At 37.4% G+C, this 21,344-nt stretch overlaps 1 protein-coding gene across 2 annotated transcripts; it reads right to left on the minus strand.

Moving 5' to 3' along the window:
* Positions 1-1,027: 1,027 nt before the first annotated feature.
* On the minus strand, positions 1,028-21,328 carry AP3M1 (adaptor related protein complex 3 subunit mu 1). Of its 2 annotated transcripts, none has more exons than XM_043925030.1 (9): positions 21,191-21,328; positions 12,684-12,959; positions 11,812-11,983; positions 8,501-8,638; positions 6,940-7,025; positions 6,108-6,241; positions 5,048-5,255; positions 3,582-3,726; positions 1,028-3,114 (listed from the first exon to the last, which is right to left on the minus strand). In XM_043925030.1, the coding sequence occupies exons 2-9, from the start codon at positions 12,954-12,956 to the stop codon at positions 3,014-3,016; spliced, it is 1,257 nt and encodes a 418-aa protein (XP_043780965.1). In that variant the 5' UTR covers positions 12,957-12,959; positions 21,191-21,328; the 3' UTR covers positions 1,028-3,013. The 2 variants fall into 2 exon arrangements, with proteins under 2 accessions (XP_043780965.1, XP_043780966.1); XM_043925031.1 differs by lacking the exon at positions 21,191-21,328 and adding an exon at positions 20,769-21,163.
* Positions 21,329-21,344: the final 16 nt, after the last annotated feature.

Below are 21,344 nucleotides of genomic sequence, written 5' to 3' on the forward strand. Positions count from 1 at the left end.
CCAAACAGGGCTGTGAGGCAGAGCTAGCTTCTGGGGACATATTCCTCTTCTTGCTTGAGGAAGCTCAAGGAGTAGGAACAGGTTCTTGAAGTGAAGCTGGGACATCAGTATTTTTGATTGATTTTTTGTATCTAAAAGTGGTAAATATCACTAAAGAGGGAGAGTACTGCTGACTACATTTATCACTGCTTTAACTTAGAAAAGCTGCTGACTAGGGAGGCAGATTCTGGGTGTTCAACTTACAGGGAAATGTCCAAGGCTACTGAATTAGTTCAGCAATATCTGGAAACAGTATTCATGGCCTCATTTTTGCTCACCATATGTTCACTGGTGCTGCCTTCTTCCTGTATTATCATTATTCTCAAATCAGATGACTCAAAGGACTACAGGATCACTACCTTCCATGGATTCTTCTACAGTGGCACTTAAGGAAAACCCATCACATGAACTCCCTTTGAATAAAATGATGGTCGTGACTCCTTTATGCAGAAAATAAGCTTTTGGGTTATACTCAAGAAGTGAGAACAAGAGGCTGTTCTTGAGCTATCTGGAATTCTGTGCTTGAAAAATACTTAATTACGATTAAGTATTCATGGATCTTTGTCATCAGCAGGTGGTGGTAGGGAGAGGAGCTCTGATCACTCCTTGCTCAGCCTGTGGCTAGAAGGGTGAATCTTAGATACAGGGCTATTAACATAATCAGTCTCGAGAGGAGCATTCGGAAGTGTTTTGCTGCAACCTTCACACCTTGTGTGATGATGCCAAGTAAAACGGGATCATGGCTCAGCTGGTAAAGAATCTGCCTGCAATGTGGGAGACCTGGGTTCGATCCCTGGGTTGGGAAGATCACCTGGAAAAGGGAAAGGCTACCCATTCCAGTATTCTGGCCTGGAGAATTCCATGGACTGTATACCATGGGGTTGCAAAGAGTTGGACACAACTGAGAGACTCATTTTCAGCCTGCTCGAACACTTGAGGCATGTCCCTCTGAGAATGCTCAATTAACAGTCAAGCTAAAAAAATCAACTTGTTGCTTTCATCTTTTTATTGACAGTGTAGCCAGAGCTAGAGAAATGACTTACTGGATTCCATCAAATTAATAAATACAATAATTTAATTGTAAAAGGAAACAGTCTCCTTGGAAGTTTTAGCAGAAGTTACTAGAGGCAAGGGACTCTTGGCATACAATCTGCTGGGATATGGGAAGGTAGCAGAGAAAGAAAATTAGTCCATATATGGATGGTTGAGATGAGGGATTCTGCAGAAAGAAAAGCAAATGTATTGATCGCTCTTTTGAGGTATGAACTCTGAAAAGGAAGACATTAAAATGAAAAGCAACTGAACTGGGTAATCAACCTTATGCAAAGGGAATAAACATTTGGCAACATTTTAATTTTAGCTGCCAAGCTGATACTGGTTGTCCTAGAAATTGCAAAACGTGATCTTTCCTATTAGATGAAAGGCAGGCTTGGTGCCACAGGCAGGCGAAGAAAGAATGCTGCTGTGCAGTGGGCTCCCTGGACCAGCACCAACCACCAGCCCTTGACAGGAGAATGGGGTGAGTGTAAGGGTTATTGTCAGCATAAGGGAAAGAAAGGGAATTATAAGTTGAGAAGAACAAAATGAATGGAGTTACAAGGAGAAAACTGATAGCAAGAACAAGCACTTAGATCTTAACTTTCTCTATTCTTCATGTCTAATGAACCAAAATAAGTGGGCAAGGACTTCTAAGTCAGCCAAGTTAAATGATAACTGCGGGCTGACTTGCCAACCATAAAGATCAATCCAGGTTTATCAATGTTACTGAGGATTTTGTTTCTGCCTCATTATATATGTACTTATATATGTACTTTCACCTACTTGGTCAGTAGAGTAGAGATATTTAAGTACTCCAGTGACAGTTTCAACAATAGTTTCAGAGAGGAATCTTGACTGTAGCCTTGGGTAGCACAGACTATGTAAAGGGAGTCCCCCTCAAAGCAAAGAATGTAGGCAAATTGAAACCGTTAAGAACAGGAAGAAAAAAAGAAAAGATTAAAAAAAAAAATCTGACAGTATTGAGGCAGGCATATTTTCTTCCTTCAGCTGAACTAGGGCATGAGGGCTTTAGGCTAATTGGTTCAAGTGGTATTGGACAAGCTTTATAAAACATGAAGATAGCAGAGGTTCACTTAAGTTTCTCTTTTACTATGTTAGTTTGCTCAAAATCTCAAATGCTTGTGCTTGCAATAACTTCCTAAAAGCAGAAGTAGTGTTCCCTTTTATTACCTTAAAGCATTCGCCCCTTTGATGCAAATGACTCTTACTGTGCTAACAGACGAAGTGGCACAAAACGGAGGTTGTACTTACTGCAGCAAGGTCCCTATAAACCAAAGTCGGCTTTACATAAAAATCTTATTTATAAAAAATACAATACCAAGTACAGTGAGAATGGGGCACGGAGCAGCAGTGCTCCCTGCCAGGGCCGTGCGGGGTGGCTTTTGCTACAGTGCTTGCTTAATGGCACAAGTGAAAAGCTGAATAAGGCAAACACTTGAAGAGGCAGTTTTTTGTAAACTTCTTGGGTGGGAGGACTTATTCCTCTGTTGGGACAGATGATTGGGGATGGCTAAGATCAAGTGTGACATTTGGCTCCACTTGATACATCACATTACAGATTAAGACAGCGTCTGCTGGCTGAGACCGGTTCACTTGTTTCAGGGGAGAGGTTATCACTGGAGACTTCTGCCTTGACTGTTAAAATGTGAAGCCTCTAGCTGGTGCCTTCCTATGGAGGAAATCACCTCTAAAATTTTCCTAAGTGATAAGGTACAAATAAGCTAAGTCATTCAGTTCCTTAGCTTAAAGTTCCTTAAGAACCCTACATCAATAAGTAAGCAACTTTGTTAGCGGTGTGTGGCTTGACACAAATGCTTTAACTAGAATATGTATTCCCACCCAATTGGTACCTAATAGTAATACATTGTGATGACACCTGGAAAACAAATAAATCTTCCGGAATTCTGGCCTCTTCTCATGTCCTCACTTGGAACTTTCCAGCTTTTGTGACGTATTTGACTCCTTTAAATGGCTTATATTTCTCCCCGTACATGTCCAAGCGGTTTACTTTTAAGCCTGTGTCAAAAAGAACATGTAAGCAAAGGAACAAATTACAATCTTGGTCATACCAACCAATACAATATTTGCGTAAGAAACAGAGTTTACTATACAGTAAATCTGACATTAGCCAGTGTCTGTTTCAAGATCTGGAAGCAATGTTGCTTCTAGCATTCACAGATTCAAGTACTAGGAGCGTATGATTTTAGTTCAGATTCTCATATGGACAAGCAAAGTCTTTTAAGGATAATTCTTTCTTTGAGTATAAATGATTTCTTTCTTTGTGCCTGAATGAGGGTAGGGGTGAAGGGAAGCTATGTGAAATAAGGTGCTCTCCAAAATCACTCTCAAAAATCAAGGAGAGTGAGAGGCATACTGGAGTTGTTGCTCTTTGTAGAGATGGCATGTCAGTTACTCTTCTAAGCTCCTAGCAGCTGACCTCAGCAAAACTCAGTTACCCTTATACACGTCAGATTTCTCCTTACCTGAAATAGCAAGCTGTTGGATCTTGAACTGTATGTTGAGGCTTGGATTCTCTTCTGGCTTGGGTGCCCCAGACTGTAAATTTACCAGTCCTTTAAGACTGGGGAGCTTTTGTGGAGTGATTTTCCCCACATCCCACGTTAGTACCTTAAAAAGAAAAAAAACAAAAAACATTCTGAACTATTTATTTTTTTGAACTATTTATTAAAGACAAATGTTCAAAGATAAGGTTCAAAGACACCATAAACTTCTGTACAAAATAAAGCACAGTGTCTTGGAATAAGAGACCTGGGATTTCCACTGAGTTTTACCACTAGTTAGCTCTGTGACTCTGAATGGAGAGTGGAAAAAGAAGTAGATGCATTTACTGAGCATCTACTTTGGGATATAATACTGTGCTCAGCACTATTTACACGCTGTCTCAGGAGCCTGTGATGTGAAATTTTGTCTAATCTTAACAAACTAAAGCTGGAGTCAGATGACTTGCTGAAGGTCACATGGTTAGTTAGAGGAAAGGTTGGGATTTGAACCTAAGGCTATCTGGTATCAAATATCCTTTCGACTGTGCCATCTTTACTGTTTCTCTCTGGGCTTAAGTTTAGTTTTCCTTAAATTGAGAAGATGGGCCTAAATCGGTGCTTTTAAATAAACTTTTAGTGATGGAACCCTTTGTTCAAATGAAATACTTAGTGAGGAAGCTCAGTAACAGATGAGAAAGTAAAGCTGTTATGGTTGAAGCTGGGGTGAAGGCTAGGGATCTAGTGCTCCTGCTTAATTTCTCAGCCCTGTGTGGTCTCTGGGGAGATTCTTTAACTCCTTAGGACTAGATGATCTTTAACATTCAATGATTTTATAGTTAAATAAAAAAAGACTTTTCATTTACTATGCAGCTCAATGACTCTACTGAGGAAAAGAATCATATTTTTTTACCCAAGCAGGAAGCAGAGAGAAAAATTATCTTTTTACAGTTTCTCTGAAATCCCTCTGCTAGAGGCAAATATATGGAGGATGAGAAGGCAACTTTCCTAGTCAGCATCCTCTGTGGAAGAGTATGAAATAATGCTTTTAAATTAAAAAGGAAGAGAAAGGTCTTAATTTCTTAACAATTAATATGTTGTAATATTTATTAACCATTAATAGATTATTATATGCACATAATGCTTTTCTCTTTTTAAAAAGTTTTTACATCTTCCTCATTGAAGAGTGAGTGAACCTCTGGATTATCAATGGATAAGAAAAGGCAGACTCTGAAGGAAGAAGGAATGAATCTCACTTTTCTGTTCATTGACTTAGCAGCAGATGCAGGATTTTCTCCTGTGGCAGAGCACACCACAGTCTGTATTCTAGGTTGTTAGAGCTTTAATTTCAACCAAGATATTAGACCCTTCCCTCCGTCCTCCCATGTCCCCAAATCACAAAATAAGGATTGCAGAAACACTTGCTCACTCTTGATTTTAGGTGGCTGTACCTTGGTAACTGGATCAAATGTATAGCTGCCTTGGGTTGGTGTCAGGTTCATATTCAACACAACTTTTGGCATGTGAACTGTCACTGTGATTCCTTCAATAGTTTTCCCCATATTCTGCTTTGGTCCAATTGTAATATCAAATCTACCACAAGAACTGTTCTCCTTAAAACTGATGCTATGTTTCACATATACTGGTATTGCCACTAGACTAAAAAGAGAAAGAAAGACACAACCACAAAAAACATACAATTAATAGTGTGAGCTCTAGAGGTGGCACGCAAGCCTCAGTATAGCATATCCAATACCCGTAGAACTCCAGGTTCAGTATCTGAACCAGGGCGGCTGAGTACAGCACAGTGTTGTGGAACCACTGTGCTAGAAATTATACAATTTCTGAGCAGTAAGTATACAAATCAAGATATAAACCTGAAGCTTAATTATAGCATCAACAATTGGCACAAACAGTCCTGGTTTAAGAAATGAAGTAAGATCCCAGAGAAAGATAATTTAGAATTACACAAACTAAATATATCAGTTTCTCTGTAGTAAGAGCCAAGAAAAAGTTCCTCTGCTTTTAAGTTCTGTTTTGATGTTGTCCAAATACTTTCTGATGTTTTCAAGGGACAAACCAGCTACAACCCATGATGCTAAATTATTCATTTAAACTTCAATGCAGAGAAGAGTGACTTCAAGCCAGTTAGTTGAGGGATGTTCTGGAGAGCTACAGGTAAGTCTGTCTCCTTCTATCAGCCATGATGTCCACAGATCATAGTAAAATTATGGCATGGGTTCATGGTTTTATCCAGGTTATGCATGGTCCCAAATGCTTGCTTCTCAGGTATATATTTACTATTACTCTATACTCTTAAGATTCAAAGTATACTAATTATATTTTAGACACGTATTTTCACCAGTTTGTTCTGGGTCTCCTGGTGAGCAATGGCTAAAGGAAGCAATGATGAATTCAAGTAACCAACTGTTAGAATGAAACAGGGAAAAAGTGAGTTCTACACAGCACCCTGATAGATGACAGGAGATTATGATTGATGTAACAACATACTTTTGTGAGCTGACACGGTATGATATGAGTCGGAAGTTTCCATCTGGAGGAATAAATGACAAAACTCTTTCAGATTCCCAACGCTTGAACCGAATGCAGGGGTGGAAGCTGACATCATCTAGAAGCCTTGGATTCTGCCAGGGAAAAGAGAAGACAACCATATTCATAAAGTATAATGAATATGGCAACTCTAGTCAGATATATTATGAGATCTGAGAAATATGCTTTCTTAAGATAAAGCAGTCATGTAAGTTTATTATCATGACCATATCAACACAGTCTTATTGTCTCACAATGAATTCAAGTGTACAAATAGTTTATATACATTATTATTTGAATTTCAATAATTCAATTCCAGTAATTCCCATGAGGTAGAAAATGTGAGTGGTTTCATTTCCACTTCATAGATGAAAAAACTGAGGTTCAAAGAAAGTTCAAGGTCAGGACAAGTTAGAGGCAGAGATAGCATCAGAGCTCAGTTCTCTTAGTAGTTCTCAGGAGCGTAGCATGCTGAATCTAAAATGATGAAAAGATCAATGCCCTTTCATATCAACAAAGCATATAACAATTCAGTAAAAGCAGCACCACAGATGTGCAGAGGCCAGCCAGCCATTTAAGCTACTTCTAACACACTCAGAGGCAAAGCCGTCTCTGCAGCGTATCCATAGAGGCAGTGCTCATCGTGGGAGCTACTGTCTTCGTAAGCTGTGCTGGGAATGTTTCTTATATAATCCACTGCAATCTACAACAAACATGTATCAGTATTTATCACTTCATTTAGTACTTCATATGTATTGGGCACGAAGGAGTTACAAAACAGAACAAAACTTACCATGAAAGAAAGGGAAAGGTCAGGCATTCCAGAGAGCTTAATGCAAGCATCAATGACCCCCTGAATTTCTGCAAAGACTGTAGATCCTAAAGGAATAATAAAGGTATCATTGGAATATGCACGTATTCTAGTAAAATAGCTCTACTTTACTAGAGCTATCACTGTATCTGAAGTAATGAAGATATTTCCCAGGTGTCAGACATACTGAAGCTTTGCACATCTATTAAAAGGTTAGTGGACAGAGGATCCATTACACCAGTTCAGATAACTTCTTTACTGAGTGCCATGGCCTGTTCCCATCTCTGGTTGGAATATGATGATTCCAAGGAAAATCAAACCCATCCTTATCTTTATAGAGTCAGTCTTGTAAGACTGCTGGATGTGAAGTTAAAATACTTTTTTCCCAGTGATTTTTAAAATAAAAAAAAATTATTCAGTTTTTAAAGGTTACTTTCCATTTACAGTTATTACAAAACATTGGCTATATTCCCTGTGTTTTACAGTATACTTGTGAGCCTATCTTACCCCCCACTGATTGTACCTCCCATTCTCCCATCCCTTTATTGCCCCACTCCACCTTGGTAAACACTAATCTGTTCTCTGTATCTGTGAGTCTGCTTTTTTTTTTTTAATTCATTAGTTTGTTGTATTTTTTTTAGATTCCACATATAAGTGATATATAGTATTTATCTTTCTGTATCTGGTTTATTTCATTTAGCACAATGTCCTTCAAGTCCATCCATGTTGGGCAAATGGCAAAATTTCATTCTTTTTTATGCTGAGTAATTTTCCATTGTGTATATATACACATCTTCTTTATCCATTTATTGGTTGATGAACACTTAAGCTGCTTCTATATCTTGGCAACTGTAAATAATGTTGGTTTGACCATTTTTTTTTTTTGAAGTTCAAATATTTTAAATAAAATTAGCCAAGTTTCTAATGAATTGGACTAAGATACCTATTAACTTTTAAGAAGTAGGAACCATTATTCTTTAACAGTACAGCAACTATTCCATACAATGGAATTTTTATAATAAAAATGAAACTCACTGTAGAGATAGTGTTTGTAATTCATAAGTCATTTTCACATACCAACTAGCTGTGTGACAGATTATTAACAGATTATTTAACTCTTCTAAGTCTCAGTTTCCCCATATATAACATGTGAGAGTTGGACTAGCTATTTTTAGTAAAATATTAGGATTCTAATACAGTACTGTTCTTCAGTCTGGGGTCTTTACTAGAAGGACTGCACATAAAGTGGTTGTAAAAAGTATGGTGCATAGTAGATATACATTACATATTAGGCTGGATAAATGGCAAGATAAATGAATACATGATAATTGGCTTAAAGTAAGGTGGCATAAGATCTGATTTATAAACGTTTGGCATTTCTCAACTAGTGGTTATGAAAATTATATGTAACCTCTGGGCAAAATAAACAGATTTGAAAATGAATGCCTTTCTGGTAAATGATACTGCCAAGGGATATCAGTTTTCTATTCAGCTTATGTCACCTGGATGGTTTTTCCCCATAAGACAATATGCACACAATTACCTGATTTATCTATAATTGCATCAATTTCTTCAACAACATCAAAATAGGCTTCATTGTTTGTGTACTTTACCCCTGCACGGCGCCATGGAATGTTGGACAGCTGCCCAGTGGGGAGTGTGTCCCCAACATTACTACTGCCTAGAAATCAGAAAAATAGAAAGCAAAGCTAACATATAAAATGGTCACCAGAAAAGCTATTAGCAGAAAAAAAAAAACCTCAAATAGTTTAGCTGCTTCTTCACTGTTTGGGTTTTTCTCCACTGAAGTTGTAATGGTTTACAGAATTGTCAGAGACATATCCATACCAACATGATCAAATTTCTAGAAGACAGAAATAGGCCACATGGTCCTGTGTTTGTCTGCCAAACCAGGTTAAATTCATTTACTTATCTTTTGCTTCCTGTGTGTTGCAGTAACCTAACCTAATTCCAGTGGCTTAACAACAGAATCGCCTCCTGCTGCCACTAATGAAAACAGGCTAGATGTTTCAAAACCCTTTGCTGATTAAATGTTTGCACTGCGAATTCAGAGTGATAAGTAGGCCATTTGGTGTTCAGCTTAAATTATACATGAGATGTTGCCAAACAGGTCTCTCATGTGGAGAGTAACTGGATGTGGAATAACTGGATGAAGAACATACTCTGGCCTTTTAACATTTTAAGGTCAGCACATCCATATGGCATACCCATATGTGATACGGAAAATATACAAAATCTGGCTAATCTCCTGGTAAACTGACTATGTCTTAAAATAAGTCTGGTTGTCCAAAACATATACCCTTGAGCTGTGACACTTTAACATTCTGGTTAATTTACATTCCAATTCAAAGTAGTACATGTTTAACAACAACAATGACATGTGAAAAATTAAGAAAAGTAGCTAAAAACTATCTTCCTATTACAGAAATATAGCTACTATTAACATTTTGGTATATATATTTCTTCAAACATTCCCCTTTGGAGAAGGTAATGGCAACTCACTCCAGTGTTCTTGCCTAGAAAATTCCATGGACAGAAGAGCCTTGGGGCCTGGAGGGTTAGTCCATGGGTCGCAGAGAGTCAGACATGACTGAGTGACTAACACACACCCACACACACCCACACCCACACACACACACACACACACACATCTCCCTCAGAGCAGGTTGCATCTATTACTTTTCTTCTATTTTGATAATTTTGCTTTCTTTCTGATTTCACTTTAAAATATATAGTTGACCCTTGAACAACACAGGGTTTAGGGGTGCCGATTCCTATGGCAGATGAAAATCCATATATGATTTTATAGTTGGCCTTCTCAAAACGTGGTTCTGCATTAACAGATTCAACCAAGTGTGTGGACTGTGTAGTACTATAACATGTATTTATTGAAAAAAAATCTGGATTTAAGTGGACTCTCGCAGTTCAAGCCCATGTTTGGTTGTTGTAGTTCAGTCACACATACAACTTTGTAGTGTGATTATGGTTGATGATCCTGTCTCCAACCCTGCTGCTTTCCAGAATTTTCTAAAAAACACTGCTTTAATCTTCCTTTTCAAAACCTTGAAATGCTATCCCACTGGTTTTATGATTAAAAACTAAATATTTAGCCTCATATTCAAGGACTTCCTCAACTTAACTTTTCATCTCATGACTCAACTGAAAAACAGCTCTGCTTCTATTAAACAGGTTAACACAATTCAAGATTTTTCCACCATGTGTTTTTTTCTCATATGGTTCCATCAATGAAGAATGTTCTTATTCCTCCCTCCCTTCCTAAATTCTTTTGATTCTCCAGGTCCCTGCCCTAGGCCCACCCACTACAGTTCAAGAGAGATTACTTCACCCACTGAATCACTCTCTTGATGTTTACTGTGTATTATAAACTTAAGAATTTTTTTTGTGGGGATATTTATTTATAATCATGGGCAACTTGTTATGGTTGTGTGCTTTTTTTTTTCTTTCTTGGCAGCGCTGCATAGCTGCATAGTTCTCCAACCAGGGAATGAATCCAGGTCCCAGCAGTGACAGCACCAAGCCTCAATCACTGGCCCACCAAGGTATTCCACACCCCCTCTTTTCTTTCATTTCATAGCATAAGATGTGTACCCTCTAATGTCACTACACTGTCTATAAAGTTATGGAACTGTTTTTCAGAATCTGTTATTTATATGTTTTAATTTTTCCCCTCAGTTTCTCATCCAGAGTTTACATTTTAGGAGCAAAGAAATCTCGTCTTATCTTTCCTTAAATTTCTCCTGACACTTATTCTTGAGGATGAGGATGAATAATGGAAAGATCACTTTCTTGTATATACTGGCATGTAACAGTTCATAGAAATTTTTCTCTAGAAGACTTTGATACTTTCAAGGAGTTTTGTCATCTGAATAGCTCTAATTTCTAGCTATACTTAAGAATTAAAGCAAAATTAGAAGTTTGCAACACAAGTACAAGGCCCATAATGCATGAAATCTCACAAATACACTAATTTTCTCTCTTTAACACATCTTTTTTTAAAAATTTTTTAATACATCTTTTATATGTATAAAATAAAGACTTGAAGGAGGTAACATATACTCTATGGTACAGAGTCTTAAACTTTATATACTCTAGTAATTGTGCAGTATGCAGCGGTAAAGAATCCGCCTGCTAATGCAGGAGATGCAGGCAGGAGACATGGGTTCATTTCCTGGGTCAGGAAGATCCCCTGGAGAAGGAAATGGCAACCCACTCCAGTATTTTTGCTTGGTAAATCCCATGGACTGAGGAGAAGGCTACAGTCTATAAGGTTGCAAAGAGTTGGACGGGACTACAGTCTATAAGGTTGCAAAGAGTTGGACGGGACTTAGCGACTGACACAGGGTAATGCCAGTTTTAAAATGCTACTTTTTAAATGTTATTTTTTGTTCTTTCCTCAGCTTTACTGAGATATAATTGACATATAACATTGTATTAGTTTAAGGTATACAACATAATTATATATATATATATATATATATGTTACAAAGTGATTACTACAATAGTTAACAGCAGCCACTACACTGGCTTATGGTTAACTGGGATAATTTATTCAGTGTTACTGAATAATAACAATAATATTGCTGCAGTCTTGAAGCAAAACTTATAACAAAAGAGTAACAACCAAAAACTCTATCATTTAAGATATAGGCTCTTTTCATGACAAGAAATATATTGATATATCCATTTTAACATTACTACTAACTACAGTTCTGGCAAAAATGGACTACCTTAATAATCTGCCAGATCACAAGCAAAAATGAACTGTTTATGAAGTTTTAAAGACTCAGTTCCTAACAGACTGTTTTACCTTACCTGTAATTGAGTTGACGACAGAACGCAGAATTGTTGGTGGTTTAATTAATTCTTTCAAGATGTTAGATTCAGTAGCCAGTGGAAATCCATTGTCCAACATTTCTTCCAAGAGCTCATATACTATGACCACATTATCCTTAATTGCAGCCTCCGAACACTCACCAAAGTAGTCCTAATAAAATATACATAGTATTGCACAATGGAAGGCATGAAGAAAGGTTTGCTGAATATTTTTTATTCTGTTATAAAGGGTATATTTACAGTAGCATAATTCACTGTTTAAGATGTTGAACATACATAAACCAGAGGGAAAAGAGCCCTCTATAATTCTATATACTATTTCTCAATATTTTCTTAATCTTTTTAGATTGAACTGAATTTCTACTACAAATTATGCCAGAAAGTACACTGAAATGTTAAAACAGAATATGAACTATAAACTTCATTTTCCCTGATTAGGTACTCCAAAAAACACAGATCAGTTTTAAACTACTGGTACATTAAGCAAGACAAGAAAAAAAATAAAATGTAAGTAATGGAAGATTTCATAACCTATAAAAACTGGTGCCATTCAAAGAACTGCATGTGGAGGGCACTATTATTTCCTGATGACATAATTTATAATACATTAAAAAAAATACAGTTTCTATGACCATGAGATTGTTCTGTTCTCTTAAAACAGGAGCAGCCATGTGTACTACTTGTATGCCCTATTAAAAAGATTTACATTTTATGAACTTATGCTTAGTTGGAAAGAAGAGGGACAGAGAGACAGGGAAACAGACTGTACATCAAAATTAAAGAATATAATTATGTCCCACCTCCAACTAACTTAAATAATCCAAATTCAAAAGACTTGATGAATAACCAACCTGAAAAGTGTCAGCAACTCGATGTAGGAACTCAATTACAAAGAGAGGTGGTACTTCAGTCTGTATGACAGAGACAAAGAAGAGCTTATCCCGGTAGATACTGATGAGGTAGTGGTGAGGTGTTGAAATAACAGGTGGTACATTTTCAACATCAGCAGCTTTCTCTTGAGCTTCAAAAAAATAATCACAGACAGACTGGCTCACGACGCTCTTCCAGTGCTTCTCTAGAAATATGTCACCGGAACAGTTTATGAGAAATAGACTGTGGATCATTTTCTGTGGGAGGAAAAACGTTTAAATTTAGTATCTATCAAAGAAAAGTATCCTTGTATTATCTGGACACCAAAACCAGACAAAGGCAATACAAGAAACTACAGACCAACATCTGTAGACAGATGTAAAAATTTTCAATAAAATACTAGCAAACTGAATCTAGTAACACATAAAAAAGATTATAATCCTAACCAAGTGGGATTTATTCAAGAATGCAAGGCTGATTTAACATATGAAAATCAGTCAATATACAATTCTCATAAAATAAAAGACAAAAACACAATTATTTCAAAAGGTGCAGAATATCATTTGACAAAATCCAACCACCTTTGTGATAAAAACATTTAAACTAGCAACAGAAAGAAACTTCCTCAGCCTGATAATGAACATCTGTGAAAATCCTATAGCTATCATTTAATGCTTAAAGACCAAAAGCTTTCCCTTAATATAAAGAACAAACAACACTCCATGTTCACTACTTCTTTTCAACATGGTACTGGAGGATCTAGCCATGACAAGCAAGAAAATGAAACACTGCAGCTATGTGCGAAAAGAGTGTTGAGTTCTTCAAAAAGTTAAAGACAGAGTTACCAAATGACCCTACAATTCTACTCCTTTATACTCAAGAGAACTGGAAACATATGTCCATACAAAAACTTGTACACAAATGGTTGAAGCAGCATTATTTATAACAGCCAAAGAGTGGAAATAATTCAAATGTATATCAATTGATGAATGGATTCATTAACCAATTAATGGATAAATAATACTGATAAATATCCAAAATAAAATATTATTTAGCCATAAAAAAGAGTGAAGTACCAGTACATGCTACAACAGAATGGATCTTTAAACATTATGCTAACCAGATACAAAAGATCATAGATTGTATGAGTCCATTTGTATGAAATGTCTAGAACAGGCAAATCTACAAAGAGACAGAAAGTAGATTAGTGGTTGCCAGGGGCTAGGTAGAGGGAGAAGAATGAGGAATTACTGGTTTTGCATTTCTTTTTGAGGTGATAAAAATCTTCTGGAATTAGAAATGATGGTTGCACAACTTTGTGACTATACTAGAAACTACTAAACTTCACATTTTTAGAATACTGTGCAGTTTAGTTTTTAGTATAAAAAAGGTAAGTTTTAATTTAAATTATTATTTCAATTAACAGAAAGTATTCTTTAATACTCTGCAACACACAAATCTACCCCCAGGTGGATTAACAGAAATATGTACAAATGTACACAAAAAACATGCATAAAAATATGCTGTAGTAGTGAAAACTATTACTAGTTATTAATAGTAAGTGGGAAAATAAACTAATATATTAAAATGAAACAGCAATGAAAATGAATGAACTACTGCTACATGAAACAAATATGGACAAATCTAATAATACTGAACAAAGCCAGACACAAAAGGATACATGCAGTATGATTCTATTTATATTAAGTTCTAGAACAGACAAAACTAATCTATAGTTAAGAGAAATCAAATGGTTTCTATTATGAAGGAGAATGGGGGTGGTGACTTAAGTGAGGCATAGGGTTGGTCTTCTAAGGTACTGGTAAGGTTTTATTTCTTGATCTAGATGACGGTTACAAGTTGTGTTCATTCTGTGTTAATTTATTAGGTTTTATGTTAACAGCTTGAATACTTTTCTGAGTGTTAGTTATACTTCAAATAAAGAGTTTATTGTCCTTTTAATGTGGAAGACAGTGGACAAATATCTAATTATGTTAACTTGCTCCTTTCTTTTATATGAATAATATCAGTATCAGTAACTTAGTCTAGAGGTTCATACATTCAAAATTACAATGCTGAATGATAAATGTAGCCTAAGGAGAAAGAATGTAAAATCTATTAATATAGTTTCTAAGCATGAAGACAAACTACAAAGAGGAAAGGAAAAGTTTCCAGAATGAATTCAATTCTATTGATAGGGAAAATGATGACAACCTGACCAGTTCTTTTCAGAGGAAGTCATTTACTTAATGACAGCAGTTGACATTTAAAGACTATATGATGATTTCCTCTTCCCATTTGGTGCATGTTCAATAGTTATTAATTTAAATAATACTAATTTATAAGATGTGCTTTAGTAATTATTGTATTAATAAATATGGGTGCTATTAATAGTTTAGGCTTCCTGTTTATTAGAAAGAGAAAATGTTTCTTTGTTCAAAGGCATCTCTACTTAGCCAAGTAATCAACCTTGATTGAGTTGGCAGCAATAAACCCTGACAGCTGAGGCTTTGGACCTACTAAATTTTTCCAGATTAATACCCATACTCAGTCACCCAGTCATGCCTGACTCTTGGCGACCCAATGGACTATAGCCTGTCAGTCTCCTCTATCCACGGGGTTTCCCAGGCAAGAATACTGGAGTGGGTAGCCATTTCCAGATAAATAGCGCCACTGGAACAGAGACTTGCTATTCAGAACCTGCTTTTAACTATTACCTCTGCTCTCTGATACGTTAAAAAAAAAAAAAAAAAGGAACAGGGATATCCAGAAATAAGATCTGTGACTGAAGTTGCATTATGGTACCTTTTGTGGAATGAAATTTTCATCTGAAATATAAAATACGGATTAAAGTGGAACTTTTGTAATCAACTCAGTGAGACCCAGATTTGAGCACTTCAGGTGAGCCACCTATGGAATACAGCATCTTTTTAATTTTCAGCTTCAAAGTATTTTATTCATTAAAGACAAATGAATTAATAATATCTAAAACTGAATACTTACTGTGGGCCAGGCACTATCCTAGGCACTTTACTTACATTATCTTTTTTTTTCTTTTACATTTTTTTTTTACATTATCTTCTTTAATCCTCACAATCAATGCTATAAATACTTATCCCCATTTTGCAGATTAGACAAGAATGTCTGGAAATGATAAGTCAATTATCTAAGGTCATACAATAAGTATCAGAACTAGGATTCAAATCCACATCCAGTTGAATCTTGAGCTCCTGTTCTTACTTGCCTCTTAGGAACTAATTATCATGAACACACTCTAATACACTAGTGTCCAGCAATACTTCCTGTAATGATGGCCATGTCCTCTACCTCTGCTGTCCAATATAGCAGCTACTAGTCACATGTGAACACTTGAAATGTGGCTAATGCAACTGATGTACTGAACTTTTAATTTTAATTAAATTTAAATAACTACACAGAGCTAATGGTTATCATATTGGACTGGGCAGCAAATGTGCTGTTTGAACTTAAAATTTAAGAGAATGAGTTGAAGGATACGTTTCTTGTTTAGTTAGAAGCCAAATGTATTCTAATAAATTACATAGAGCAGAAATTACATTTGAGAGAGCTGACATAGTTATCGTCACCTGTTTATCCTAAAGACAGTATAGTTTGCATGGATCTTGGTACTTTACTGCCACAATATACCCTAAAAAAGCTGCTTGTTCTTGAAGAAGTGACTTCGTAGTTTCTTTATTTGAAGGGCCAGATTCCTACTTGTCATCTTAAGCTGGTGAAAAATTCTTTCCAGGAAAAGTTTCCACCAAAGTTGTTTTTATTGGCATAGTTCAGGTCTCAGAAGAATAGAGTAAGTCGAACCACCATCTGGATTTACTGCTGTTGTCCTTAGGGCTGAGATGAAAGCATAGTTCTTGCAGCTTTCAACAGTGAGCAGCTTTAAAACCTATCTTAACCTTCTATTATAGGGAAAGAGAGCTTATTTCTTCTATCCATATTAAGACCAAGGGCCTAGTGCAAAAAAAAACTACTACATGCAGCTGTGTAAATTAAGTTGTTTCTTTAGCTACTTATCCTTTGAGTAGCCGCAGTTACTTCTTCCATTATTTTAATAAACTTTCTGGGAAAGCTACCACAACTATCATTCTGTTCCTAGTGACTTCAGAGTCAGAAAACAGAATTCTCCCAGCTTATATTAAAGACACTTAAGAAACTGTATTTAGAGGGAGTTCCATCAGAGCTTCAATTGCAGCTTAAATATTTCATAAAGCCTCTTTACTGAATGTTGAACACACACACCCTGATGATTCACAAACAATGCAATCACAATATTCAAAATACCCTTGGAAGAGAGTGACTAAAAAAGAAAATGTATTCCTTTTGTATACAACAGAATGGAGGCACAGAAGGGCATATATCTAAGGTGAGAGAATGAAACCAGAAAATATTTTAGTCATTCTGATTTTTAACCAATATTTTGACCATTGTTCATTCAACAAAGTTTTGTATGTGTTCTATATTAAGCAATGGGGATACAAGTTGAACAAAACAGAGTCGCTGAACTCAAAGCATTAGAGTTCAACAAAGAAGGCAAACAATTTAATACAGTCAGATAACAGGGGAAATACAATGTGCTATAAAAATTCACAAGGCTTCAAGGTGAGAAAGAACATAAGATAAAGAAATCCAGTACAAATTTAGCAACTTCAGAAGGTGGATGGAGGTGGTGAGATAAAAACAGAGAAAAGCAGATATTGGTTCACTTCGTTCCCAGTGCAATGCAAAAAGTCATTTTTTAAATGGTTTTATGCAGGGGATTCATGCAATCCAATTTACAGTTTTAAGAAAGACTGCACTATGGAAATTGGATAGTTGGGCAATTGAATATGGTGACATTAGCTGACAGATGACTTATGTGGTGGCCTACACTAGAGTGCTGGCAATACAGATGAAGCAAATGAAAAGGCAAGAGAAGCAGGGTTGAGAAAAGGTTTGGGGGTAGAGATGGGGACATGAGAGGGAAGAGGAGGAATTTAGCTCTGGTCCTACATAATCTGACCCAATTCTGGATATATTTGACCCTAATGGATATATTCAAAACACCACTGTATACAGAGGTCTGGTGCTTCAGAGGGAAGCCAAACTGGAGATAGATTTGTGAGGACTGTAACTATGATTTTTTATTAATGGAAATTATAACAAAAGGAGACTAAAACTGCAAAGAGAGAACGTGTATAGTAGAAGAGAACCTATAGAAGGAACTTCAACATTTGAGAATGTTGGGTCAAGTCAGCCTACAAAAAGTGAGAAAATGTGGCTAAAGATGGATAAGAAAAAAAAGGGGGGCAGAGTTTTTAGTAACTAGAGTATGTCAGTCAGTGTGTTTCCAGAACAATGGAGTGGTAAACATTTTAAATGGCACAAAGAGGTCAAGCTATAAGAAAAACTGAAAATATCTGTTATTTTACAGTGTTCCTCAACTTTCGATTCATCATTGCGTCTGAAGAGGCCTTTCAGAGCCCCATTCATTCATACCCCTCCTCCATAAAATTATTAAAATCACAGAATATTTCTATACACCTCTTTATGTTCCATAAATATCTGTGCTTTATACATAAAAAGTATGATTTTTTTTCCTCATAAGAAGCAAATTTTGTCCCTGCTGAGAATGTACAATTTAGAGGCTATTGGTGATCTCAGTGAAAGAGGTTTCATTGTAGCTCAGTGGAATGGTGGAAAAAGATATATGACAGTAGGCTGAGAAGGACATAGCAAGAAGTGGGAAAAACAGAGATAAGGAGAGTAGATGATACAGTCAAGAACTATTGCTGTGAAGGAGATAAAAAGGCAAGAAAATAAAGGGGAATAGTTCATAAAGTTAAGGAAGGATATTTTTAAATGCTGAAGGAAAAATATGAGTAGAAGGGAGGCTGATGATGTAGGAGAGAGGGAATAAGTTAAAAAAAAAAAAAAAAAGAAGAGGACTCTGAGAAGGCAGGAGAGGATGGCACTGGGAAACTCGGTGAAAGCATGTGTCTTTCCTAAGGAGAAGGGGCACTTTTCCCTCTTTAAACAGAAGGAAAGCAGATTTGTATACCTGGTTGCAAGATGATGGCTTCTATTTTCTTTGTGCAAAAGGAGAGGAGGTCATTTGTTGAGAAAGTGAATTTCTTCTGTCTACAAATACCATTTGTTAGGTGTGAATTAAAATAGTACTGGGCTACTTAAATATATCTAGTCTGCAGGGAACTCCAACATGTTGACTGTTTAGAAACCTTGTAAAATCCTAAGATTCAGTAAGAAAAGCTGCCCTTGTTGCCAAGAGAGCTTCCCAACTAAAGGTATATTAGGATTCCAGTAATTTTTCTCTCATCTCAATCCTCTACTTTTCCGATGGTTCAATTGAAAGTGTCCTCTATTACTCAGCCATTAAAAAGAATTCATTTGAATCAGTTCTAATGAGATGGATGAAACTGGAGCCCATTATACAGAGTGCAGTAAGCCAGAAAGATAAACACCAATACAGTATACTAATGCATATATATGGAATTTAAAAAGATGGTAACGATAACCCTATATGCCGGACAGAAAAAGAGACACAGATGTACAGAACAGACTTTTAGACTCTGTGGGAGAAGGCAAGGGTGGGATGTTCTGAGAGAATAGCATTGAAACAAGTATACTATCAAGGGTGAAACAGACCACCAGCCCAGGCTGGATGCATGAGACAAATGCTCAGGGCTGGTACAGTGGGAAGACCCAGAGGGATGGGATGGGGAGGGCGGCGGGAGGGGGATGGGGAACACATGTAAATCCATGGCTGATTCATGTCAATGTATGGCAAAAACCACTACAATATTGTAAAGTAATTAGCCTCCAACTAATAAAAATAAATGGGAAAAAAAAAAAAAAAAGAAAGTGTCCTCTGTACTTTCCAACATTAATCCTTTCACCTCTAATTCGGATCCCATCCCCTCTCCTCTCTTCCAAGGTCTTACTTCTTCTTTCTTGAATCTTTACTCTTATACATTAGTTACTGGCTCATAAAGTGCTTTGTATCCTCTAAAGCAAACAAACCCCAAACCTTTTAGGGAGATTGCAAACAATTTTTCTCTTCATGCTCCACATGAAGAAGCATTAGTCTACACTTGCAGTCTCTCCTCTCAATAAAGCAGTTCTTGCAAATGACCCAATGACTTCTTTTTTTTTTTTCTGTTTTTTGGTTGACCCAATGACTTCTTAATCATCAATTCCAACAACCTGTTCTCAGACTTCAACTTCTTCCTTTGATCCTTGCAGCATTTCACGTCACTGTTAAGTGTCCGCCAAACAAGTACTTCTTACCAAATTATATGAAACTTCACCTGTTTTGGTTCTCACCTGGAAAGTTTCTTTCTGGTTTGCTTATCAGACTGTTTTTTTTTCCCCCCAACCTTTCATCTCCATCTACACTACTGTCTCAAAATGGATATATCCCAAGTCCTACAAAATTCCTCCTCCGCATGTGTTGTTGTTTAGTCGCTAAGTCGTGTTCGACTCTTTTGCGACCTCATGGAACTGTAGCACACCAGGCTCCTCTATCCATGGGATTTCTCAAGCAAGAATAATGGGGGTTGCCATTTCTCCCTGACCCAGGGATCGAACCCAGGTCTCCTCCATTGGCAGGCAGATTCTTTACCACTGAGCCACTTGGGCAACCCTTCTCATGTGAAGACTACTAATTTGAAACAAGTATCAACAGGTCTTTGTAGCTCAAATGGTTAAGAGTTCTCCTGCAATGAAGGAGACCATGGTTCGATTCCTGGATCAGGAAGACCCTCTGGATAAAGGAATAGCAATCCACTCGTTTTCTTGCCTGGAAAATCCCATGGACAGAGCAGACTGGCGGCCTATAGTTCGTGGGGTCGCAAAGAGTCGGACACGACTGAGCAACTAACACTACTACTACACTATCAACTTCTCAATCAAGCTCCAACTTCAATCCAAATCCAACCAACCACATCGTTCATAATTCTTTCCATACTCACTGTCACCTCCTCAGTTTAGATCCCTATTTACTCATTTTTGAAGAACTGCAACACCCTCCTCACCGTATTCCCCGAGGCTCATCCAGGTGCCACCCTCTAACAGGACGCCCGCTCGCGTCAGTTAGGGATTTTGTCCTCCAAAGTAGAAGCCTGGGGTTGAGGTCCGAGTCGTCGGTACTCCAGCTCTCCGTGCGTGACAAGACCTTTTTCCCGCGCCGAAGCACGACAAGCGACCCCAATGAGCCTGAACCTCTTGAGCTTGAGGCCTGAGAACACTGGGCTGTAGGTGCACCGTTCCCTTCCGGCCTAGCTGGCAAGAAAGACCGGAAGGCCGGGAGGAAGGCGCGGCTCCGGTCCACAGCACCAGAGGCGCTTCCACACCCCAGGCTGGAAGCCGGAGCTCTAGCTAGCCAGTCTACTTCCCAGCTTTCGTGATGTCCCCTGTCCGTAGACCACCCCCCCTCTCCCCCGCCCCTCACACTCACCCCGGCTCCTGGGCCCGTCAGTGATTAGACGCGGGTCCTCTCCGGACCGAGGCTGAGACAGCTGAGAAAGCCGTGAGGACCCTGCAGTTGGGATGCCCAGCAGATTGCCTGACTAACAGCATCAATATGACCAACAGTACTGGGAAGAGTAAAT

The sequence above is a fragment of the Cervus elaphus genome, chromosome 15, assembly GCF_910594005.1.
Source record: "Cervus elaphus chromosome 15, mCerEla1.1, whole genome shotgun sequence".
NCBI lineage: Eukaryota > Metazoa > Chordata > Mammalia > Artiodactyla > Cervidae > Cervus > Cervus elaphus.